At 41.9% G+C, this 27,089-nt stretch overlaps 1 protein-coding gene across 1 annotated transcript in view; it reads right to left on the bottom strand.

Moving 5' to 3' along the window:
• The window catches only part of LOC141112515 (kelch domain-containing protein 1-like), a 49,802-nt gene that overhangs the window by 4,395 nt on the left and 18,318 nt on the right, over window positions 1-27,089 (bottom strand). Inside the window, exons 2-9 of the mRNA XM_073605413.1 lie at window positions 15,903-16,088; window positions 7,859-7,949; window positions 5,866-6,055; window positions 5,566-5,688; window positions 5,004-5,191; window positions 4,702-4,898; window positions 3,317-3,408; window positions 590-644 (exon numbers count right to left, since the gene is read on the bottom strand). Coding sequence (XP_073461514.1) covers window positions 590-644; window positions 3,317-3,408; window positions 4,702-4,898; window positions 5,004-5,191; window positions 5,566-5,688; window positions 5,866-6,055; window positions 7,859-7,949; window positions 15,903-16,088 — 1,122 coding nt within the window. The remainder of the gene's footprint in view (window positions 1-589; window positions 645-3,316; window positions 3,409-4,701; window positions 4,899-5,003; window positions 5,192-5,565; window positions 5,689-5,865; window positions 6,056-7,858; window positions 7,950-15,902; window positions 16,089-27,089) is intronic.

Raw genomic sequence — 27,089 nt, 5'->3', positions numbered from 1 at the left:
TTATACTGGGTGAGCGGTAGGTTTACATACACTTTAAGGATAGGGACAAAACTACTTTAAATGTGCATTTAAAAGGTGGTATAAATATTTACATTATATTAACAATAACAAGAGCAGACATGAACTGGTAAGGGATCCAAATAAACTAGAAACCTATTCAGAATGGATACATTTTGTTTGGATTTAGCTCACAATCCATTTGTGAATAGCGGTGTGTTTTTCGTTTGTCCCCTTCTTTTCAGATAGCTACAACCATGAAGTAACTATTATGCATGAAAAGTTGTCATAAAAATTGTTGCTTGTTATGTGATACATAACAATTTATGTATAGAGAAATCTGCACAAAAACGTGAAAGATTCCTTGCTGAATCTCACAGTTGTAACATCTTCGGTTCTAGGAGCTCAATTTTTTGCTCAGTTTTTATACATAAATCTCCACAAGTTGTCCATAAAAATTAGTTCCTTCATTGCATGTAACTGAAAAATGGAAATGTTATTGCAATAGGAAAGGCAGTTAGCTCGTTGAGATATTTTCATATGGGCTCACGCCGACAGATAAGGCCAGGCAGTATTACCAAGTATTCCTTACCTTCGAGGACTGGGGGAGCAACCGTTCACCTCAACTGGAGAGAATTCCATAAGTCCTATAGCAAAGTAAAAACATTAGGAGCTTGAGCAAAAGAAAAACACAGATAGCAAATATATGAAAACATTCAAAAGGTGCAATAAAAACGTTTATCATTATTATTTTGCTACATAATCTATTGATATTGATCTATTCACAATTTTGTGTTTTTAAAACACATTCATTGCCATGTGCTTCATCTAGAAATTTGTATTAAAAATGATGCAGAGAATGGCACATTGAAATGGATTTGGGAAAAAAAGAAATCATTAAATAGGAGCTATATAGCCTTTTTAACCACTTCCATACTGGGCCTATTCTGGCACTTCTCTCCTACATGTGAAAACCATCATTTTTTGCAAGAAAATTACGCAGAACCCCCCCCCACGTGATTGGCCCTCCTGATCACATGATGGCTGTGTCCCATCACAGCCATCATGTGATGTAAATAAAGAGCCGGTTGCCAGGCGATCAGCTCTCTTCTCCACACACGGAAGTTGTCAGTGAGGAGAGAGACAGAGCAGATCGCAGCAGCCGGCCGGTGATCAGTGAGTATGAGCTGTTTTTTACAGCTTTTTACACACTGATCACCGGCCCAGTGTCCCCACAACAGTGTCACCACACAGTAAAAACACCCGTTCCCCACATATGTCCCAATGATCATCTGCGCACATCTGTACATGATCATCTGCGTACATATATCCGTGATCACACAAAACAATTATTATACACTTAACAGGATTTTTTTTTACCGAAGACATGTGGCAGAACACATTTTCGGCCGTTAGCGGGGCGCTTTTAACCCCCACTAGCAACCGAATAAAGGGTTAAAAGCGCCCGCAAAGCGCCGCTGCCGAGGTGCTTTGGCGGCGTTGCCCATTGATTTCAATGGGCAGGGCCACTTTAGGAGCAGTAGACCGCTCCTAAAGCGCCCCAAAGATGCTACTTGCAGGACTTTTTTTAATGTCCTGCCAGCGCAGCGCCCCAGTGTGAAAGCACTCAGGCTTTCACACTGGGACTGCAGATGAGACATTTTTCAGGCGCTTTACAGGCACTATTTTTAGCGCTAAAGCGCCTGAAAAACACATTCAGTGTGAAAGGGGTCTTGAAACCGTGGTCTCCAAACTGTGGCCCTTTGCTAGTCTTTATCCGGCCCTTGGGGCACTATTCTCCCCCAATAATATGAGGCACTATTCCGCCAACTGACACCAAATAGTGGGGCATTATTCTTGCACTGACACCAACGATAGGGCACTATTCCTCCCACTAATATCAATGATTGGGCACTATTCCATCCACTGACACCAATGATGGGGCACTATTCCTCCAACTGACACAAAACAGTGGGGCATTACTCTTGCACTGACACCACTGATAGGACACTATTCCTCCCACTAATACCAATGATGGGGTACTATTCCTCCACCTACTAACCACCAACCCTGAAAAATATGTTTATTCTCACTGATGCTGGCTTGGCCTGGTATACTTTCTACTCCCACTGGCCACAATCTGGCCCCCTTAAAGTCTGAAGAACAGTAAATTGGCCCTTTGTTTGAAAAGTTTGGAGACCCCTGCTTTAAAACAATTTGTAACTGTATATGAAAAAGGGGAAGAAAATGAAAGCAGTTTACCAATAAAAACGATTTTAATAGTTTATTAAACACACATTTCATTAAAAAATCTATCTGAAAAAAAAATTTGTTGAACAAATGTTACAAGCATTCGTGTAGGGTGCCCAACATTTCCTTTAATTTTCTGTAGTAGATGAATTCTTATGATCTACAGAGCGGTCCAAATGCAGTGCAGTTTCCTCACTGAGTTGTTTCATTTATTACAGCATTGTTATTTCATTGCATTTTGGTCACTAGATGGCGCTGAAGGATCATTACAGGAAATACAGGGAAATTTGTGCAACCTGCACAAATGCAATATCAGTGTGGTCTCAGAGCCCATAAGTGCGGTCTCAGAGCCCATAGGTGCAGAGCAGGGATCATTACGAGACACTGGCTAGGTGACAGAGCGGAGATCTCAAGCTGTGACAAACCTTGTATATCAAACACCGATCACCATAACGTCCCGCCTCCTGGGCCGGCATTGTGATTGACAGCACACTGGTCTGGTTCAATGCTGGCCCAGGAGGCGGGCTGTACGGCGATAAGTGTTTCAAACACAAGATACAAGATCTCTCACAGCCCAAGATCTTCACTCTGTCACCCGGCTGAGGTTTAGGGGGAGGCGGGGTTTGGGGCCGATTGGGGGAGGTGCTGGCAGGAAGCAGAGGAGGAGGAGAGGAAATCACCTCCATGTACGATGCAGACTGGGGGTTGCAAGACCCCTCCGTCCACTACAGTATGCGGGGACAATCGTACAAGTCCCTGTTCGCTGTGGAAAACTACAAGTGGGAAGTGACAAGACCGCTGGCTGGAAGTACAGGAGGAATAGCAGCCAGCGGTCATACAAACAGGATATCACAGGGCAGTAACGTTTTTTCTTCTAAATCAGCGGGCTATAGCAGAGGAACTGCAGAGCTCAGAAGAACATGGATGGCATAGTCGGTGAAAGTAGGAGATCGGCAACAAGGACATGGACAGTTTTTTCCAGAGTTCTGCTTTAACAAATATTTTATAAATAGACTCCTATGTGTTTAGGTATCTAAACTATTCTGCAATATTTACAAACCTCACTTACCCAGATCAAGCAGAAAGAGATCATTATAACACAGCGGTGTGTCCCAACCTCCAAATATGTAAAGCTCCCTGTTTAATAAGCTGGCAGTGTGCCTGAACAAAAGGAAACAAGTAGTTATACAGGCCTCTCTTCTGTAAATACAGTTACAGATGGCAAACAAATCACACACTGCATTGTCTTTAATTACTTAAAGTGATTGTAAAGGCAGAAGGTTTTTTTTATCTTAATTCATTCTATGCATTAGGCGATTATAAAGTCTCCTTTTTTTTCCAATAAAAATAACAAACATGTTCTACTTACCTCCTCTGTGCAGTTGGGTTTGCACAGAGCAGCCTGGATTCTCCTCTTCTCGGGTCCCTCTTTGGCTCTCCTGGCTCCTCCCTCCCTTTGAGTGCCCCCATAGCAAGCTGCTTGCTGTGGGGGCACTCAGCAGGAGGGAGGGGCCAGGAGCACCAAAGAGGGACCCGAGAAGAGGAGGATCCGGGCTGCTCTGTGCAAAACCACTGCACAGAACAGGTAAGTATAACAGGTTTGTTATTTTATATATAAAAAATGAGACTTTAGTATCACTTTAAGGGAAAAAATAGTTTTTTTGTACTCACTGTAAAATAAGATTTCTAAACTTACCGTGAAACCATTTTCTTGGAGTTCATTGAGGGACACAGGAATTCAGATTATACTGATGACTACATGTGGTTTAGGACACTGGCAAGCCCACCTTGTATAACCCCTAATCTAGCCATCATGCCTCAGTTTTGTGAAAAAACAGCACCAGGGCAAAGCAAAAAAAAGCAGGAGTTGTACTTGGGTCCCTCGATGGGACTCCAAAAAAAAGATTTTACAGTTACATGAGGCTGTGCCACAGTTCTGGACCTGGAAAGCATTCTGCGGTTAATGTAGAACATTCTGGTCTTGAACGTGCCCAGTGAAGAACTCTGTGCACAAAACTCGCATTACTAGGGTAGCCCCGCATGGCCAGTCAAGCAAAGTCGGAGTACAGCCTCTAAAGCTAGGCTGTGGAAATGCAGACCCAGGTAGCTACTATACAGACACCAGCTCAAACAATGGTGTCTGCAAAGTGACTGAAGTGATTAAGGAACAAATTCCACAAAGTAAGGAAGGCTATCAAAAAATTAGCAGACCTGAGGAAAAGACATACTACCTCCTAGGACTCGGGAATTTCTGTGCCCCTCATTGGATGAGTAAACAAGTAAATTAGGGGACAGAGGAATTTTCATTCCTTCAGAAACCCCTGTAGGTTTTAAAGTACAAAAATCAAATCCCACAGAGATGGAGGGGATTTGACCAGGGAAGCCACATATGAGCCCCCTTGCTACATTTTGTGTCTGAACACACATGCTCAATTTGCTGCAAAAAATTCTTACCCTGAGCGAGCCAAAGGCTTTTTTCCTAAAACAATGGGCTGGTACCAAATTTCATGCTGAGGATCAAAGATGTATACTGAGTCACTGCAACCATCTGGTTGTGGGTTTGGACGAGGGAATACCCCACCATATACAAATAATTCTCCCCGAAATAGGGAACAAGAATGATAAGATAGAGGAGGAACTTTTCCCTGGGCCTAGAGGAGAGAATAAAAGTGCAATATTCATTTTAGTTTAAAAGAGCCAAAAACAGGTAAAGGTGAGAGCAATAATATAAGCAAGAAACACATGTACTCCCTAACCTCAACACTTCTCCATCTCCAAGCCTCTGTATCCAAGATATGAACATCATTAAACCACTTCTTGTTTTTGGAACCTCCGAAGACATAAATCCGGCAGCTCTCTGGATCATAGACTGCAGTGTGACCTGTGCGCGCTTCTGGAGTAGAACCATCAGCCACTGCCTCCACAGGAAACCATGTGTTATTCTCTAAATTCATAAGAATAATGTATTAGCCAGATCAATAATCTAGCCACCCTCCTAAAACAAAAAACATCTTAAACGTTTAAGGTCACTTAAATTATAAAACCCACAAAGAAAAACTACCGATGAAAAAATATTTGAAGTTTAGGTGAGAAGGAGCAAAGCTACAACATGCAAAATCTGGTGCAACTCTGCATAGAAACCAATCAGCTTCCAGGTTTTATTGTCAAGGTTTAACTGAACAAGCTGAAGTTAGAAGCTGATTGGCTACTATGCACAGCTGCACCAGATTCTGAGTGCACCAGTTTTAGTAAATCTCCCCCACTAAATAGTAAACCACACACTTCTAGAGCAAAAAATGTATTCCAAATTAGGTTTACCTGTTTTAAGCTTCCACATGGAATCCTTACAGAATTGCATGCGTGTGCCTTGCCCCCCTATCAGTATCACGGTTTCAGAATCAGCAGGGCATAAAGTATGACCCCAACGTCCTGATGGGACACCTAAATATAGAAAAAAAAAAAAAAAAACAGTTTAGCTGAGTGAATTCTGTTATGCCAGACCACAGCTTAATAACTATATTATTTCAGATTCTGGAAGGCTAAAAGCAAAATGGGGAACTCTGTTATATTTCTTAATATTTAAAATAAAATGCCATCTTTAAAAGATCCCTTACATACCTGAAATGCCATTGGTTGTTTTTGCAACAGCTACTGGCTTGGGCAATGGAGCACTTTTGCTGTTCTTATTCTTCAATTTTGCTGTATCACCTTTAACAAGACCCTTGTTAGGGCAAATGTTCTCTTCTTCATCCTTCAATCGTTTTCTCTTTCTGCTTTCTTGTTTTGGTTCATTCTTCTTATGATGTAGCTTAACCCAAGGACAAACATTTATTATACTACCAGTCATTAAATGTGGTGGACGCATTTGTTTTTCCTTCTCAGGATTTTTTTCCCCTTTAACCTGGTGATCCTGCTAGTATCACATTTCCTGTCCAAAGGTGACAATGTTCACTCAATGGGCTATATATATGGAGAAGCGATGTTACATTAGGACAGGACATGTGTTAGAACTACAGAACACCTTCCCTTCTCCATCTCTATAACATATGTAACTTGTTCAGAGGTGAACTGCGTTATTACAGATCTCTTCCCCATTAATCAGAGGAATTATCAGAGAAGAGCAGCACCACATTAACTGAGTATTTTTTATCAGGGACGACTCTTTACCAGCATACCTTGATTGTGTGTGAGATCAGCACATTGTTTTTTTTTTTTGTATGTGATCTTCCTGTAGACTTGAATGGGGCCTTAATTCAATGGTAGAGTTATTTACACGCACATGAACTTTAATGGCATCCCAGTCTTAGTCGGTAGGGTTCAATGTTGAGTTGGCCCACCCTATAACAGCTTCAACTCTTCTGGGAAGGCTGTCTACAAGGTTTAGGAGTGTGTCTAGGGGAAGGCTTGACAATTCTTCCAGAAGCACATTTGTGAGGTCGGGCACTGATGCGGACAAGAAGGCCTGGCTCGCAGTCTCCGCTCTAATTCATCCCAAAGGTTGAGGTCGGGACTCTGTGCAGGCCAGTCAATCTCCTCCACACCAATCTCACTCATCCAGGACCTTGCTTTGTGCACTGAACCAAATCATTTGGTGGAGGGGGATTATGGTTTGGGGTTGATTTTCAGGGTTTGGGCTTGGCCCTTTCATTGCAGTGAAGGGAACTCTTAAGGCATCAGCATACCAAGACATTTTCAACTTTGTGGGAACAGTTTGGGGATGGCCCCTTCCTGTTCCAACATGACTGCACACCAGTGCACAAACACGGTCTAAAAAGACACGGATGAGCGAGTTTGGGGTGGAGGAACTTGACTGGCCTGCACAGAGTCCGGACCTTAACCCGATAGAAAACACTTGGGAGGAATTAAAATGGGGAGCTGTTTGGAGAGCTTTCCCTCACAAATCCACAGCAGCCAGTACTTTCTAGGCTCTACTCTTCAGCATCTGATGGCAGGGAGTACACACTGCACTGCACATGCACAGAGGAAATTGTCTGGGAAAAAAGTTGCTAAAAAAAAAAAAGGGAAGTGTTTTTGGCAAGAAAAACATCATGTGTCTTGGACCAAAAAAAATAAAAAATAATTAAAAAAAAAAAATCCCAATTTTTGTTTCTCACATTACAATACCTCTTTATTGAGTTTTGACAAATCCACTGTAGCTAGATTTCACAGAACCATTCCTGGAGCCTATGCTGTTGCTCCCTCTATCTTTCCTATATCACTAATTAGGTTCAAGCTTCCAAAACAAATGTTTGAATCTGATTGGTGGCGGTCAGAAATTTTTTAGTACTAGCATCTTTTGCAGGCTTGCAGTGTATGCGAGACAGTAAGGAGCTTGAAATGTATACTGCAGAATAAAATGAAAGCAGCCTGTATGCATCTTAAAAGGGCTCCTAGAACTTTGACCAAAAGACAAAATGGATTCATTAACCTATTGGAAGAATTATATACTACCAATTTAGCTTATCTTATGTTGCTTAAGGAGCCTGAGTTATTTGTTGCCTTTGTTCAAGAATTTGAGTGTGGTTTGCCATCTTGTTGAGGTACCAGAACAATCTATTTTAAAATCTTGGAGCCTCACTTTGACTGTAATGTACCAATATCATATTTTTACCTGCCCTTGTATAAGGATGGCAACATGCACCTTGGAGTCCTTCAACTTACAGGTTAGATCTTTACATGAATCACAGTCCCAGATGAAACACCTGCAGTACAAGATACATTTATCAAGATCATGGCAAAAAATTGGATTTTTGTACTCACCATAAAATCCTTTTCTTGTAGTTCATTGAGGGGACAAATGAATCAATATTGGGTTATACTACTGCCTACAGAAGAAGAACTGGACACTGGCAAACTAAAGAAAGAAAAAACTGCCCAGAATAACCCCCCCCCCCCACACACACACACACACACACACACACACACACACACACACACACCACCACCACCACCACCTCCAACTACCAGCATGCCAACTAGTACCAAAAGTATGATCAAAACACACAGAGTACTTGTGTCCCTCAGACTACAAAAAAAAAAGAATTTACAGTGAAATCCTATTTTCTTTCTCAATGATTTAGAACCACAGGTCGATCACTTTCAGGACATCCAAAAACAGTCCAGCTGAGGGGTTGGCAACACAGTAAACAATTGCTAAAAAGCCCAAAAACATAAAAACTGGGGACTTACAGCTGCCCAAGTTGCCTGAATGACTTAGACCCAAAGCTGGCATTAGGAGAGGCCCAAACATCCACCTGGCAATAAATAAAAATAAGAACAGGTGGTCAGGTGGCAGCCTTGCATTGGGAAATGATGCTTGATGCAGGAAGAGTAAAAGTCGCTTATCTACCAGTGAAGTATTCAGAACGGGGAATTGGAGCTGCTCAAAAATAATGGTATGGTAACCCCTCTGATTCAAAAAGCAATAGCTCAAAAATAATGGTATAATAGCTCTTCTAATCCAAAAAAGGATAGCAGGCAATGGTGGGTAATTAGACCCTATTACATTGAAGGTAGAAATACCAAATACATAAAAAGTGCACTGCGCAATGAAAAGGCCTTATAGTAAGTGAGAAGATCTATCTTAAGTGATACAAAACAAATCCTTAATTGCAATGTGAAGTGTCCAAAACTATTGACTGCAAATACTGTGAATAACTGATTAAACAGTCAGATAAGATATGTATATATGACACTAGAGAAAACCAAGTCCATGTAGCAGTATAGAAAATTACTTTCAATGTTCTATATGCATATTTTCATAGAAAGTGCTGTTGTGCTAATGTCCAAAAAATGACAACTTTTTGTATTCAGAAGCCCTCACCCCTGCAGGGGTAAAGAACGTGTAATGAAGTACTTGGCCAATCCAGATGTCCCCAGAATGAACTGGTTAGGAACCTGTGCATTCTGGGAATTCTCTAGAGGAAGCCACCTAAATCCAATAGAACACCTCTGGGAAATTAGGTTTCAGTCCATCCGACGCCGCCAGGTTGCACCTCAGTCTGTTCAGGAGCTCAGTGATGCCCTGGTCCAGTTCTGGGAGGAAATACCCCAGGATACAATCCACCATCTCATTAGGAGCATGCCCCGATGTTGTCAGGCATGCATACATGCAAGTGGGGGCCATACAAACTACTGAGTACCATTTTGAGTTGCTGCAATTAAATTTCAGCAAAATGGACTAGCCTGTTGCATCATTTTTTCACTTTGATTTTTGGATGTCTTTGAATTCAGCCCTCTGTAGGTTGATACGTTTCATTTCCATCAAACGATGTGGCATTCTTTTGTTCCGAACACATTAACCAGTTCATATCAGTATAGATATCTAGCATATTTTTCCCCATTGAGATCTGAAGTATTTTCAAAGTGTTCCTTTAATTTTTTGAGCAGTGTATATTTAAGACATCAATCTATCTTCATATACTATTGGGATTTGAGCACAGGTATATAATGTAATTTTTTTGCATACTCCAGGTCAATAACCAGACCTGTACCTGTAGCTCTCCTACAATGTATGTGTTTGCCCTATATTGGCACTATATGCACTAGAACATTTGCATTTTGCAGAGCAGAGTAGGTACTGGCCAGAGAGGGACATACTTTGACACAGTTGGCCAGCTTAAACATGTGTCGCAATGTATGTGAACTAAAAACCCTATTTGTGCAAAGTTTGCTAGAAAGGGTTTATAGCAGGGTGCAGAGGGCTCATTCAAAATTTTTGTGTGTTAACATATGGTCACACCCCTTTAGCATCTGATGCATTATACATACAGTATATGAATAAGCTATTAGGATTTGATCGCAGGTATATCTTATTTCTATTTGCAAAGCTTAAGAGCTGGTTTAGCTGATCCATCTAGAAGGTGGAACAAGAGCCAAATCTCACTACAGAGTCCATTTGGAATGTCCAAAAAACACATTGGTGCTTCTACCTCCCACTATATCCTACATCTGTTTAACACTGGTGTCTAGGCTGAGGTAGCTAAACCCTCGTCCAAATCAATCTATTAAAGAAAGCCAGCTCTGCAGTGTATCCTCTGCAAACATGGGCTTTAATCAGTAGGTATGCATTGGTAACCGCCACAAAATGTCAACGTGTTTCAGCCAATTATGACTTTAAATCTTGGAATCATGATTCAGGCCATAATTGGCTAAAACGTGTTGACATTCCCAGCCTGAACGAAAATCGATAGGAAGAGAGGCTCCTCACAACGTGAAGTTGGGCAGAAGGATCGAAAAGGCGATGACTACTGGGGAAGAACCCTTTGTGGATAAAATGGTGAATAACCTCCAAAAAAAACCTCTAAATGGCAGTTCCCGAGAATGCACAAAGAACCAAAGTTTGATTCCATGGAGTCGCAACGGACAGACTGGTGAAAGTAAATGGGAACTTCCCAAACAAGGTCTTAAAACAAGGAATAGAAGGTTAATAAGCTAACCAAATCCGTCAAGGAAGGAATTAAAAACTTCATAGTGCCAAAAGCTAAGCTCTAGCCTAATCCTATCTGAAAAAAAAAAAAAAAGAGATCCTCCTTGGGCTAAAGAGACACCCAGGAACCTCAAAAGGTTTGCAAATTACATTCACTTGAATGTATCCTAAGCAAGAAGTCCACCAGAGAATCCTCCACCTCAAATCTGCGAAGCATTAAAAGAGGAAGGCATAAATCAGGTTATATAGATCCAACGAGGTCCAGAGAGCGACTACTGCTCCCACTAGAGAATTGCTGCACCTGGAAACATACCTGGTTCACAAGCATTTGAACCAGGACTGCAGAGGGGCTTCACATCTGGCAACCTCCACCTGCAACAAAAGTCCTAGAATGCACTCGGTTGTAAGGATAGCTCTCCCCAGATGTAACTGGGTGGTGAAGTCTGTCTGCCAACTGTCCACATCTGGCATAAGCACAGCGATTAACGTCCTTGACAGGTCAGAATCCCAACATCCTTGTCACAGCAAGAACTCCTGTTACTCCTCAATGGTGGAGGCATGCCAGCACCATGGCATAGTTCAATTAGATTTCGATCATGTAACCCACCTTGGTAATATCCCTGAAATGCAGAAGAAATCACAATGCCCGAGAATCCAGGATGTAAATGGAGAGATGAGAATTCTCTGATGAGAGGATCTTCAAGAATGGGATGGGAGGACCTCCCCCTGCTCCAGTGCTGGCAGACCAGCACGTCTCACTTTTGTAGCAAAGCAGTATAAACAGCATGATTATAAACGCGGAGTGGTGGGACCTGTGTCCCTCAGTGGATCAATGAAAAGGACTTTACTGTGAGTAAAAAAAAAAAATAGGATTTTTTAAAACAGCTTACCTGTAAAATCCATCAGTAGGGGGATCCAACAGTTCTGGGACCGTAAAGCACCTCGCCAGAAATTAGGAAGTTTAAAGCCATTTTCTGATCTGCGGGGTCCAGCTCTCTAAAAAGAGAAGCATTACGGGTAAAACCTTGTTTCTTCGGACACGAGGCCCGGCTACCATTCAATTCGGCCATGAAAAGACACTTTGAATGGATCCGGTTCGCCTGGCTTGCCCCAGTATAGGATCTTAGGATATTCCCTTTGGAGCTCAGCACAGGACATCTTTACATGTCCATCACCTAAGACACTGGCGTAAAAACTGAGGTATCCCTGCAAGGGGGAGGGATTATATAGGGGGTTGAACTTCCTGATAGGGTGTGCCAGTGTCCAATCACCAGTGATACCTATATAACCCATCAGTAATTACTGTGGCTCTGTGTCCCGTGATGTTCGAGAAAGAAAAAAAAATTAAAATTAAAAAAAAAAAAAAAAAAAAAAAAAAAAAAAGATCCTCCTATGTAGTTTCTCGTTCATTTAAGGTCATAGGAATTCTTTAAAAGAGAAGTATGGGTTTTGTTTTTATATTCATACCTACCTAGGTGGATCCAACATCAGACCAATGCTGCAGCTGTCCCTGAGAACTGAGCCACAGAACAACGCCGATGGCTCGGTTCTCTCACCTCCCTGAGTGGACAGATGCTGTCTGTCAGTCAGCATCTCTCCTGCTCTGCTCCTTCATGCTCACTGGAGCGCTGAGCTGTGGAGGGGCGGGGAACGGCCGTCCCAGCGGCTCGCTGAGACTGCCATCAGTCAAGGCAGCTGGCGGATCCAGACTTCGGAGGTCGGGATGACGCGCCGCCTCGACTCATTACAGTGACATCAGTGGAGAGCGGACTTCAGACTGCTCTCCGCTGAAAATGGGTCACAGGAGTGCAGAACGAATTCTCCTGATAGTAGAAGCCCAGCCTAAAAAGCTCAGGCTGGACTTCTCCTTTATTCCTAAAGCTGGCATCAGATGAGGCCACAACAGCCTCCTGATAGAATGGGTGAGCAGAAGACCAGGTGGCAGCCTTGCAAATCTAGGAAATAGTTGCTTAATGTCGAAAGCCAAACAACGCTCACAGATCTGGTAGAGTATACCTTGACAGGAAAGATTGAAACCCAAACCATGAGCTTTGATGGTAGCCTGCCTGAGCCACCTAGACGGTGGAATAAAAAGCTTGTGCACCCTTACGGGGACAAAAAAATAAATTTCCTAAACTAAGCAGCGGCTGAAAGACTCTCACAGCCTACGCCACATCAAGAAAATGGAAGGAAATTTCCTGTGGGTGGACTGGAGCCGAAAAGAGGACCTCAACCCCACTTCTTGAATAAGAGTGAGAGGTCAACAGTCTCTGAAACAAAATAGAAAGAGCCAGAAACTTGACCCTTGATAGATAGTGCTGAGAGCCAGACAATGCCCAGACCCAAAGATAGAAGACAAATTGTCCCACTGAGAAACTCCTGGGGTGCAAGTCCTGAGATTCACACCAAGTGAAGCAAGTCTTTCATGTCTGATGATAGACCTTGCAAGAAGTATATTTTCTAACTTTTATAATTGTATGAATCAGGCTCAGGATGCCCCTGTCCCTCAGAACCTGGGTTTCAATACCTATACCTGCAATGCCAGTGACCAGTGCCAGTGGGTGAAAAATCGGTCCTTGGGACAGAAGATTCTGAAAGCCCAATCCACAGAGCACCTACCAGGAATCTTACCAGGTTGGCATTCCACAGCCCAGAGATCTAAATTATCAAGAACTCCCTTCCATTTCTATCCTCCAAAGCAGACAAGGAAGAACTTTCAGAGGAGGAAACGCATAAATCAGGGTGTATTGATCCCACAGAACCACCACAACGTCCACCGCTTCTACTAGAGAATCTCTAAACCTGGAGACAAGCCAATTTAGTTTGTTGTTTACCTGGAACCCAGGCGATACACACTCAGCACCTCCCTACCTAGGAAACAGGTCCTGGAACACCTTCAGCATACAGGCAAGCTCTTCTGGGTCAAGGAGACAGACATCTCACCGTGGCAAGAGAGGTAGATCGGCCCGTCTTGGGCAAAACTTCACTTTCAAATCGTGTCAGCAATGTGCATTTCAAAAATGGGCAATTGGCAGTCACACTTCCCCTGCCAATAAGCATTTAGGGGGGAGCCAACAGCTTAAGATGTTTCCAATCTCCATAGCAAAACAGTTGGAAAAAGCAGGTGCAATGGTAAATTCTTTGCAATCTTAGGCATTTTAAATGACCAAAGACTGCAAACAGCACTGTTAGAAGCAACAGGCTGATCCTCCATTTTAAGAGTGGGGCATACGGAATCAATAAGAACAAAAACAGTTGTCTTTTAATTTGGGATTATTAGCAGTAGATTGTGACTCCTCAGAGGCCGCAGATGTTGGCATCATCAGAAGGCATGCTGAAAGCAGTCGCCGCTGAACTGTTAGTAGAATGTGTCCCCCATGTCTAGAAACAGGCATGTGGCAACCCTGTTACAAGGGTCTAATGGCCAGAGGTGACCAAAGCCACTTTTTCTGGATGGGCAGAAATAACAGATTAAAGTTCTACATGGCTTTTTTCAAGCAGAAGAAACAGTGGTGAGATGCCCCCTTATGCTGTATGGTGGGACAGAGAGAACACATAGTGCAAGTTTACGCCAATCCACCCTGCGGATAACAGCACTCTGTCCCACATCGTTAACCTCTCCTACGGCAAATTCACCGGGAATGGGGAATAAAGGCACTCAGCAACCTAAGTTCCGTAATTGTGGTAACTCCCAATGCACGGCCCAACCAGCCTAGTCACGGAGTCTTTAGAGAGACAGGGACATGCCAATGGGTTTGGACCAGGATAGTGTTCTGCAGCTATTTCCAGAACAGAACCCAGTGCCCAAAGGTCACTGCCAGGCTGTCCTTGCATGTCCAATATAGTGTTAAGGCTAAGGATGACTGACAGAAAGCTGCATTCAAAGCTCCAGTAGCAATGTAGAGAAGTGTCCTCTGAAAATGAAAAAAAAAAAAAAAAAAAAAAAAAAAGGGCTAGCAAAAAAATAACAAAAAAAATAGTTTTAACACAGCAGAGCTGTAAAAAAAGAAATTCATCGTTCTAGCACACTAGCAAACAACTGAGCTATTCTGGTAGTGGAAAGGGTTAATCTGGGTTGGACAAAAAAAGTTTATCAGTGTCCAGTCCTGTAGGTGGCAGTTTAACCTAAAGGCGAAAGTGTGTTCCTCAATGGATGATAAAATCACTATACTTTATCATCCCAGTTAAAAAGAACAGTGATATAATAAACAAAAATACTACAATGTAAAAAAAATAATGCAATTATTTGGTGTACATTTATAACAAGACACATGTTAAATATATCCCAGTAAACCTCTGTGGAGCTTACAATGCATTCAATCAGCATATGGGTTATATATAAATTATTGGGGCTGCCATTGAACCAACCAGGGTAAAGTAAACTCCATCCAGACAATGTAGTTGATTTACTAAAGGCAAATATACTGTGCACTGCAAGTGCAGTAGCTCTAGATCTGAGGGGAAGCTCTGCTGATTTCTATCATCCAATCATGTGCAGGAAAAAATGTTTTTTTATTTTCCTTGCATGTTCCCCTCAGATCTAGAGCAACTGAAGTTGCAAGTGCAATGACAATTTGCCTTTAGTAAATCAACCCTAGTGTTTTTGATGGTAATCTAATTCAGGACCCCAGCTCTGCAAGCAAAGCATGACAACCACTGAAATACTATGCTGCCCATTTTTACAAAAAGAGTATGAAAGACATCCAATTCATAAATGCAAGCTCTTATACTATTTGAATTATCTCAGAAAAGAGAATGGTGGTATATAATTTTGTTGTGTAACGGCTATTGTATGACTTAATAATAAACAGCTCTTCTACAATTTTCACAATGGTAAATGCCAAAGCTTTTAGAACTAACCCAGCTTAGTTTGCATATACTTGTGTATGTACTGGTGACTTATTTTGACAGTAAATATAGCAAAGCACAAAATAAAACTGCAGTACGCAATTTTCACTGCACATGTATAAAAGAAAAAATAAACGCTAATTGTTGTTTTCCACAGCCTATTTCAAGGTCTGTTAAAAGCAGATAACAGTCTGAAGAGATAGAAAACAAAACCATACTAAAATAAAATGATGCCTTTCTATCTAAAATCAGTGTTTTTCTTTTCATGCATTACTGAATTTTCACACAATTCTTGTAATAAATGCTAATCTGATACCAGACAGTTATTACGAAAAACATAAACAAGGCACTGGAAACGTTTAACTTGTGTACACCTTACCTAGATTCACGGGATAGTGTTCCCAAGCTGATTTTTTTACCTCCAGTTGCTTCCAGCTGGACCTCAAATTTACTATCATGGGACAATCCAGACCAATCCCCAACACTGAAAAGCAAGAGCTGGGAAGAAACAGATGGCAACACTGGCGCAGAAAGCTGGAAAGATTCTTGGGAATCAGATGGCAATCTGAAGAGTTAGAAAGAAAAAAAAATACAAGAAATAAATAAAAATGCATTCTTATCTAATTTTTAGCCAATAGGGCATGCTTGTTATAGCCCAATTGACACAGGAATTGCATTAATTGCTCAGTAGGTATGACAGTGTTTTAGCAGAAACCAGTAAACAATCTCTATGTGCCTTACATGTTTGGAGGGAGATGGTGTCAATTAGTTATGGCCTGTTTAATGTCCTCATGGTCCTCTGCAAGATTTAGAATTGTTTCCAAGGCCTTGCCTCTTAGCCCTAGTGTGAGGTACCATGGCCTTTGCTCATTGGGCATACAGTGCTGACAAAAAGTTTTTTCAAGTCCCTGGAAAATTCTGGCCATATCACCATTTCTGTACAGTTGTCCAGGGGGATTTTATACTCTCTGGACACTACGAAACCAGCAGACCCATTTTTTTGAAGCTGGAGTTTGGCTAGCACCAGCTAGTGTTGGTGCTCTTTTTGTTGATGCTGCAGAAGGAGCTGCTGGTTCTGGAGGCATAGGGTTGGATCAACTGAGCTCAGTGGCTATAGGTCGCCAACAAGGATGGTATCTAGGTGTCAGGTTGGCCATCCGGAATATCACATCTTTCTGCATCCTGTGGTGGTTAAGACTGCTCCTCCTCTGGGTTGTTATGTGTGATGCCAAAGCAAGCACTTGCTCTGCACAATCATGCTCATCCAGGACAGAGACCAGCTGCCTTTTCATCTGGCCCATGCTGGTCTGAAGTCTGACTGTGTCTTGGCTTTGCTTCCAGTAGCGGATCACTTTCTCAGCCATTTTGGCCCAAATAAAGATGAAAAGGAAAAAAGGAGGAAATCAACCAGCACTGACAGGGTGACCCCCCCCTTTATTAAAACACACCAGTCGGATGCTGGTTTTCCAGCATGCACGCTCAAGAGAAGCCACTCATGAGACCATCTTTGGTTGACTGGCAACTGTACACACAGTCCCAATGTCAACGGTCCCTTTCTGAACTCATATTTGGATCCTGTGTACCCAGCATTACAGTCACCCTTCTCACAGCCCCCATACAAACAAACAGACAGTTCTGAGTACACTGCCATCACCTGCAGTTTGTCAGCTGACTGGTCTACTAAGCAATCCCTGTTGCTCGTAATGACATGTATCGCATCCTTTGTCAAATCTAATAACCTCAACATACTGACACTAATCATCATGCAATCAGATTGGCCATCCAGTACTCTGTCAGCCAACTGTTGTATTTATAGAGAACACAAGGGTGCAGCCACACAATACAATCTCACACAGATTAGCAAATTTACAATTTAACATAAAGGCACGTAGCAATTCAATACAATAGTCTCTTTATGAGTTTTGCTAAGTACACAGAAGGCCTACTTAATAATTTTGTATTTAAAGTGTCACTAAAGCTGAATTCCAGGAATTAAGGCACTTTGTAATATGTGCAAGCATAATATGAATTAAAGAGTTTGTTAACCCCAAAAAATAAAAAATAAATCCTGTTCCCTTAAAGCATGTTATACAGCACAGTGCTTGTGCTGTGTCATTTGGGCCCTTGTAATACCTGAAATACCTGGCTGATCCTGCCAGTTTCTACCCTCCCCTCTCTGTGCTGACACCGATCTATCAGGGCTGCTGAGCTCTGACACCGGAGTCATCTGTATGTGCCTCCGTCATCCACAGCCTGCTCTCCTGTGTCTGCGTCTCCCTCTCCCCTGTCAGTTCCCCGATCCTCCCCTCCTGCTCTAAAAAAAAACAGTAGTTTTTTTTCTACAGTTCCCTCTGATATATAACATTAAGCTCCGCAGTGAATCTCATTTATAACAATATGCGGTATAACAGCTTACTCCCCCCCCTCCTCTCCTCGGCTGACGTTAGCGGGGGTTTCCCAGAACCTCCCCCTGGCAGCTATCACATTGGGAGAGGAGACCAGCAGACAGTCAGCTGAGCCTTTTATACCGTATATTTTTATAAATGACATGCACTGCGGAGCCTAAATGTTATATATCAGAGGGAACTGTAGAAAAAAAAAAATTTCCTTAACAAAACACTTTAAGTCCAACGAGCTGCATTCCCCCTCCTGAACTTATCTCTATTATTTACATCTGACAAAAGCTTGAGTGGTCCCATAGAAGACCAAATGGGGTTTTAAGTCCTATGGTCCCTGGCTGAAGGGCCCCTATTCTCATTCTTTTTTATTTTTTTCTTTAACTTACATTTTTTGGACGTGAAACACATTGCAATTTCAGGCATGGCTTAGTTACTTGATTGCCAATTAATTTAATGCTGCTGGGCCTGGTTGTTGTTCCTTTTTCTATTTCTACATCATTGATTGCTGTGTAATACTCGCAGAGAGAAACTCCTTTTGAACTTGCTTCTAATATTGTATAACCCTGTTGCACTTTGTAAGTGCCTATTTACTTCGATCTTTTCAATAAAATTCAAAGTAAAAGAAATGTAAGGACTTATTCTTGCTGGTAGTTAGAATCTTTAAATATTTGCAGTCAAAATGAAGGTTTCCTATTTAGAATAATAAGCTGTCAGTTTAGTAAAACAGCGATATCAGAACCGATTTTAGGTTAATAGGTTAATCACACATACAATGGGGACAGAAAGTGTTCAGACCCCCTTAAATTTTTCACTCTTTGTTATATTGCAGCCATTTGCTAAAATTATTTAAAGTTCATTTTTTTCCTCATTAAATTTACACACAGCACCCCATATTGACAGAAAAACACAGAATTGTTGACATTTTTGCAGATTTATTAAAAAAGAAAAACTGAAATATCACATGGTCCTAAGTATTCAGACCCTTTGCTCAGTATTTAGTAGAAGCACTCTTTTGATCTAATACAGCCATGAGTCTTTTTGGAAAAGATGCAACAAGTTTTTCACACCTGGATTTGGGGATCCTCTGCCATTCCTCCTTGCAGATCCTTTCCAGTACTGTCAGGTTGGATGGTAATAGTTGGTGGACAGCCATTTTTAGGTCTCTCCAGAAAAGCTCAATTGGGTTTAAGTCAGGGTTCTGGCTGGGCCATTCAAGAACAATCACGGGGTTGTTGTGAAGCCACTCCTTCGTTATTTTAGCTGTGTGCTTAGGGTCATTGTCTTGTTGGAAGGTAAACCTTCGACCCAGTCTGAGGTCCTGAGCACTCTGGAGAAAGTTTTCGTCCAGGATATACTTGGCCGCATTCATCTTTCCCTCGATTGCAACCAGTCGTCCTGTCCCTGCAGCTGAAAAACACCCCCACAGCATGATGCTGCCACCACAATGCTTCACTGTTGGGACTGTATTGGACAGGTGATGAGCAGTGCCTGGTTTTCTCCACATATACCGCTTAGAATTAAGGCCAAAAAGTTCTATCTTGGTCTCATCAGACCAAAGAATCTTATTTCTCACCATCTTGGAGTCCTTCAGGTGTTTTTTAGCCAACTCCTGCGGGCTTTCATGTGTCTTGCACTGAGAAGAGGCTTCCGACGGGCCACTCTGCCATAAAGCCCTGACTGGTGGAGGACTGCAGTGATGGTTGACTTTCTACAACTTTCTCCCATCTCCCGACTGCATTTCTAGAGCTCAGCCACAGTGATATTTGGGTTCTTCGTTTACCTCTCTCACCAAGGCTCTTCTTCCCCGATAGCTCAGTTTGGCCGGACAGCCAGCTCTAGGAAAGGTTCTGGTCATCCCAAATGTCTTCCATTTAAGGATTATGGAGGCCACTGTGCTCTTAGGAACCTTAAGTGCAGCAGAAGTTTTTTGTAACCTTGGCCAGATCTGTGCCTTGCCACAATTCTGTCTCTGAGCTCTTCAGGCAGTTCCTTTGACCTCATGATTCTCATTTGCTATGACATGCACTGTGAGCTGTAAGGTCTAATATAGACAGGTGTGTGGCTTTCCTAATCAAGTCCAATCAGTATAATCAAACACAGCTGGAGTCAAATGAAGGTGTAGAACCATCTCAAGGATGATCAGAAGAAATGGACAACACCTGAGTTAAATATATGAGTGTCACAGCAAAGGGTCTGAATACTTAGGACCATGTGATATTTCAGTTTTTCCTTTTTAATAAATCTGCAAAAATGTCAACAATTCTGTGTTTTTCTGTCAATATGGGGTGCTGTGTGTACATTAATGAGGAAAAAAATTAACTTAAATGATTTTAGCAAATGGCTGCAATATAACAAAGAGTGGAAAATTTAAGGGGGTCTGAATACTTTCCGTCCCCACTGTAGTTGGAGAACTACTCAAATTAATTTATTTAATTAAATCAATAACATTACATTACATATTCTTGTATTTGCTAAAACATCAATGGTTAGTAACTGAAGTGCATAAACAAAATATTTTTGAAAAAAACAAATAAAAGAACTTAAACTGAATATATCAGCTGGGTCCATAAAAAAAAAAAAAACACAAAACTTCAAACACAGTCCTTTCATCACTGCACGTCTTCTCATGATGTTGTTTCATTCGGGCCACCAGGCCTTGCATCTCTTTGTTGCATTGCTTGCATTTTGCACGCATACCTGCTTTACCCATAGGTAGAGGAACTTCATTAAAATATTCCCAAACTGGGTCTTATGGCAGTGGTTCTCAACCCTGTCCTCAAGTACCCCCAATAGGCCATGTTTACAGGTTTTCCTTTATCTTGCGCAAGTGCTTTAACCACTTCAATACCAGGCACTTTCGCCCCTTCCTGTCCAGGACTATTTTCAGCTTTCAGCGCTGTCGCACTTTGAATGACAACTGCGCGGTCAAGCAACACTGTAACCAAACTACATTTTTATCATTTTCTTCCCACAAATAGAGCCTTATTTTGGTGGTATTTGATCACCTCTGGGGTTTTTATTTTTTGCTAAACAAACTAAAAAAAGATGGAAATTTTTGAAAAAGAAAAAGTTTAGTTTCTGCCATAAAATTTTGCTTTCTCCTTCACTGATGGGCACTAATGAGGCGGCACTGATATGTAGAATTGATGGGCACTGATATGCAGCACTGATGGACACTAATAGATGGCACTGATGATGAGGTACTGACAGCTGTTACTGCTGGGCACTTATTGGTACTATGGTGGGCTCTGATTGGCACTGAGAGACTTTATGGGGGCACCGACTGGCAGCTATTGGGCACATCTGATGGGGGCTGTGCTGATAATCAATGTGCTGATTATCAGCACAGACACCCCCCCCCCCCCAACAGGGAGAGCCACCGATCGACTCTCCCTGTCAGCGCAAACCGAGGAATGCCGTTTACCGGTACTTCCTGGTTCATGCGATGATCAGCTGTGATTGGTCCCAGCTGATCACGCAGCAAGAAGCCTCTGTCAGAGGCTACTTACCACTATTGGAGATGCAGTGTGTCAGAGTGACATGCCACACCAGCGATTGCCAGGCTGCGCACCGGCATGTTATCCTGCAGGATGTCATATGACGCCCAGTCAGGATAACGGAACCACCGCTCGGCCGTCAATCTGCTATAGGCCGGGCGGGAAGTGGTTAAATTTAGAGTCGATGGCTTGGTATTTTGGACAGCGATTTTATCTAAGAGAAATTCCCAAAACATGGCCTGTTGGGGGTACTTGAGGACAGGGTTGAGAACCACTGTCTTATGGCCTGCTTCCATTTTGCTCATGAAGGAAGAAATAAAGCACTTCAAGTTATGTGCAGAAAGATCACAAGGTTTATAAGCTGCTTAGAAGGTTTCACTTTCATTTTTACTGCTTGCCCTTCCTCCTCACACTTAGAGCCTGGTACGGATTAATTTCTCTTCAATCATACAGTTTGTAGTGTACATAGATTTGCAAAACAATGGGATAAAGGAATATTCCTGAACTTTGGTTTATCTCATGGTTACTGTGAAATTGTGTGAATGCATTAATGCAGTGCATGTTATCTCAGCTTGCAGAGCTTGGACTCATTGAATGAGTTTACCAAAAATTTAAATATTGCAGAATATACAGCCTCATGCTTCATGACTAAGCTCCATTTCATGCTAAATAAACTAAATTATTACTATATCTTAAATAGAAAACTATCTTTGGATAGATTTTTACTCCAAAAGCATTTTATTAATAAATTTGATAAAAATCAAAAAAATCCAGTTTTAATTTAAAAAAATCTGATTCTTTTTATTTTTTATAAATCATAGATTTTTACCCATCTTGGTTCAAGTAATAAAGGCTTCTGCACTCGAAGGAGCTGAGACCAGAGTGTCCAGCATCGGAGTACTGGAAGCCATCTTCCTGGAGCACAATAAACCTGTCAGATCTAAATTAAAGAGATAAATTCAAGAGGTGACATGCACCTCATTGGATGCCTGAAGTTTTTACAAAATAACTGAACTCCTAGAGTTAAGCTTTAAACCCCCCCAAAAGTTTGTTGTCATTGCATAGAATAGTATTTGTTCTACATGTGTCCATAACCTTTCCTTTATTAATATATGCACTTCTAGTAAATATCTGGTTGATCCTGACATTTTTCTGGTCTTCCTTCTTCTGAGTGGCAGGGATAATCACAGCGGATCTTCTCTGCCACTTGCGCATGCTCCAGCTATTCTCTGTGAAGTGGCTGCATTCTCCCCTGTATGCCACCTCACCTGAATATTTTCATCTTATAGGGCAGCTACAGCTATACATCTGCAGAAACTCCACCTATATCAGCCCAAGCTTTAAAAAAAATAAAAATACCTAAATATTCTTGTCGTTTACATTTTAGATTAAAAGGAGTGATTTCATGTTCTTTTTGGCAAAGTTTGCTTAAAAACAACATTTTTTTTTTTTTTATATCAACACATGACTGCTACAACGCCAAATTGGTGCTTTGCAGTCACAGAGATCGCATCTAAACTTTCTGCTGTGATTTATACTGGGAGCATCACAGCATGCCTGCATTCTCCACCCACTGATTTCAGAGAGCAACGAAGAACAAAGGATGACCATGTGATTGGGCATCAACCTGCAAAAAGGTACCATATTTTAGGATAGTTTTACAAACAGATTCAATGCACAGTTGTTTACAGGTTTCAATTTGCATCACATAAAAGGTAAAAATGCATTAAAAAGGGTTTGGATGCACTTTAAAACAGCATTTTCCCAATTCAGTGCAGAGAGTTCTCTGCTGACAGCTATCAAAAAAACAAAAACAAATAGGCAGTCTGCCAACTTTCTCACAACATCGCATAGACCTGGTTCACACAGGGGCGACCTGTGAGGCGTTCTGTACAATGGAACCGTTCTAATAGGAGTCACTCAAGTTACTCTACTACTTTGGGGCGACTTCAGAGTGGCTTGCATTGAGTTCTATACAGAAGTCGTTTTGCAAGCCGCGCTGAAGTCGTGCCGCATGGGGAAGCTTCAGAGTCGGGCGACTTTGAAGACGCCCCTGTGTGAACCGGGTCTGAGGCGGAGGTAAAGAGAAACATTGTTAACACCTTCTTTTAGATCAGGGGTTTCCAAACTGCGGCTCGTGGGCCAGATGTGGCCCTTTGGTTGCCTTTACATGGCCCTTGGGGAACTATTCAAACTGCTGATATGAGACATAATTCTGCCCTCTGACACCAAAAATTGGGCATAATTCTTGCCACTGGCATCAATAATGGGGTGCCATTTCTCCCACTGACACATCAATGGGGCACTATTCCTCCTCATAATACCAAGGATAGGGCACTGTTTACTCCCACTGATGCCAGAAAAATGTTCCCACTGGCCACATTCTGGCCCCCCTAAAGTAAACTGGTACTGTTTTGAACAGTTGATGACCCCTGTTTTAGATCAAAGGAATAAACTTCGGTCTGTAAATGAGGGAAGTTTAACCACTTAAAGACTAAGGCTTCATGTACATCGCTGCTGGTAAACAGACGTTTAGGAGCAGTTGGGCGTTTTATATATACACACACACACACACATATATATATATATATATAGGTATTTATATATACACACACACACACACACACCAGTGCTTCTAAAAGCAAAAGCGGCTAAACGCAGCATGTAAATGCGACAAAACTGATGTTTTTACACAACGGTTACTATCTGTCAAGTTGCATCGTTCACGAGAGGTTTTAAAATGTTCCGTGTACATTAAGCCTTAACCTTTTTCTGACACTAAAATCAATATTTTTTGCTAGAAAATTACTTAGAACCCTAAAACATTAAATATTTATAACCTGTGAAGCTCTGGTGAACTCCATGCCCAAGAGGGTTAAGGCAGTGCTGGAAAATAATGGTGGCCACACAAAATATTGACACTTTTGGCCCGATTTGGACATTTTCACTTTTTTCAGGGGTGTACTCACTTTTGTTGCCACGGTTTAGACATTAATGGCTGTGTGTTGAGTTATTTTGAGGGGACAGCAAATTTACACTGTTATAAAAGCTGTACACTCACTACTTTACACAAAAATGTGAGGGGTGTACTCACGTTTGTGAGATACTGTATATTATTTATATATATATTAGGGCTGGGAAAAAAATCGATTTAAATCTTGAATCGAGTTGAGAGGTCAAATCGATTCAAAATTTAAGCAAATCGATTTTTTTAGATTTTTTTTTTTTTTTTTTACCGCGCCGGGCCCGAGGCGCTGCGGGCATGAGTTTTCAGGCGAGGCCGCGGCTTCGGCCTAGTCCGCGGCTACGGCCGGACGCCGCGGACTAGGCCGAAGCCGCGGCCTCGCCTAAAAACTCATGCCCGCAGCGCCTCCGGACCGGCGCGGACACCGCGCCGGGCCGGAAGAGCTGCAGGCAAGGAGTTTTTAGGTGAGGCCGCGGCTTCGGCCTAGTCCGCTAGGCCAGATGCCGCAGACTAGGCCGAAGCCGCGGCCTCGCCTAAAAGCTCATGCCCGCAGCGCCTCGGGACCGGCGCGGTTTAAGAGAATCGAAGATTTTTTTTTTTTTTAAGAAAATCTCCCAGCCCTAATATATATATATATATATATATATATATATATATATATATATATATATATATATATATATATATATATATACATACATACACACACACACATACACACACACACACACACACACACAGTTGTGCTCATAATTTTACATACCCTGGCAGAATTTATGATTTCTTGGCCATTTTTCAGAGAATGTGAATGAATTATTATCAATTAACTGTGTTTTTTTTTTTTAAATCATAATCACAACAGAAACTACCTAAATGACCCTGATCAAAAGTTTACATACCCCAGTTCTTACTATACCGTGTATTGCCCTTTAACATCAACGACAGCTTGAAGTCTTTTGTGGGGTTTGTGGTTAGGCTGTTTATCTTCTCTGATGGTAAAGCTGCCCATTCCTCTTGGCAAAACACCTCCAGTTCCTGGAAATTCTTGGGCTGTCTTGCATGAACTGCACGTTTGAGATCTCCCCAGAGTGACTCAATGATATTGAGGTCAGGAGAGTGAGATGGCCACTCCAGAACCTTCACTTTATTCTGCTGTAGCCAGTGACAGGTCAAGTTGGCCTTGTGTTTTGGATCATTGTCATGTTGGAATGTCCAAGTACGTCCCATGCGCAGCTTCCTGGCTGATAAATGCAAATGTTCCTCCAGTATTTTTTGATAACATACTGCATTCATCTTGCCATCAATTTTGACCAAATTTCCTGTGCCTTTGTTGCTCACACATCCCCAAAACATCAGTGATCCACCTTCGTGTTTCACAGTAGGAATGTCATCATGGGCCTTGTTGACTCCAAATGAAGAGTTTATGGTTGTGGCCAAACAGCTCAATTTTGGTCTCATCACTCCAAATTACTTTGTGCCAGAAGGTTTGAGGCTTGTCTCTGTGCTGTTTGGCATATTGTAAGCGGGATACTTTGTGGCATTTGCGTAGTAATGGCTTTCTTCTGGCGACTCGACCATGCAGCCCATCTTTCTTCAAGTGCCTCCTTATTGTGCATCTTGAAACAGCCACACCACATGTTTTCAGAGAGTCCTGTATTTCACTTGAAGTTATTTGTGGGTTTTTCTTTGTATCATGAACAATTTTCCTGGCAGTTGTGGCTGAAATTCTAGTTGGTCTACCTGACCGTGATTTGGTTTCAACAGAACCCCTCATTTTCCACTTCCTGATTAGAGTCTGAACACTGCTGATTGGCATTCTCAATTCCTTGGATATTTTGTTATATCCCTTTCCTGTTTTATACAGTTCAACTACTTTTTCCCCGCAGATCCTTTGACAATTCTTTTGCTTTCCCCATGACTCAGAATCCAGAAACGTCAGTGCAGCACTGGATGAAAGATGCAAGGGCCTGTCAGGAGTCCAGAAACTCATTGACCTTTTATACACACACACTAATTACAAGCAAACAGATCACAGGTGAGGATGGTTACCTTAAATAGCCATTCAAGCCCCTTTGTGTCAACTTGTGTGCATGTTATCAGGCCAAAATCACCCAGGTATGTAAACTTTTGATCAGGGTCATTTGAGTAGTTTCTGTTGCCATTATTATTTAAAAAGAGTAAACAAAGTTGATTGATAATGGCTTCAGCCAAACACTAACCTTGAGTGAAAGAAACGTTTTTGTGTCATCATTCATATTCTCTGAAAAATGGCCAAGAATTCATAAATTCTGCCAGGGTATGTAAACTTATGAGCACAACTGTATATTCTGAAACCAGTGCATTATCCCAATCGCAGCAGGTCCAAACATGTCCTGCCTGCCAAGGGGTCCATAAAATTGTTTGGTCAGTTCCTAGGTTGTTCTATTAGGCCAATGAATGCCATTTGGTACTGCATGCAGCTCTTAGCTTATACAGAAGGAATAACTCTTCTTCCCACAATTATTATTTTGGAGCTTATGAGAAATTAAACATTTCATCTGATGTTTGGAAAATTAGTTCTGATTGCCGACAGTGTGGAGCCAAGCAGTCAGCCAGGCAGGAATCTAAAAAGGAACCTTTGATGGCTTGTCCCCCCAGTCAGGCAACAGTAATTACCTACAGCCACAAGCTTACATGATCTTGTCAGGGAGAATGAGGGGGGCTTC

Source organism: Aquarana catesbeiana, linkage group LG11 (genome assembly GCF_042186555.1).
Source record: "Aquarana catesbeiana isolate 2022-GZ linkage group LG11, ASM4218655v1, whole genome shotgun sequence".
Taxonomy (NCBI): Eukaryota; Metazoa; Chordata; class Amphibia; order Anura; family Ranidae; genus Aquarana; species Aquarana catesbeiana.
This window is presented reverse-complemented; position numbering and strand designations above follow the sequence as displayed.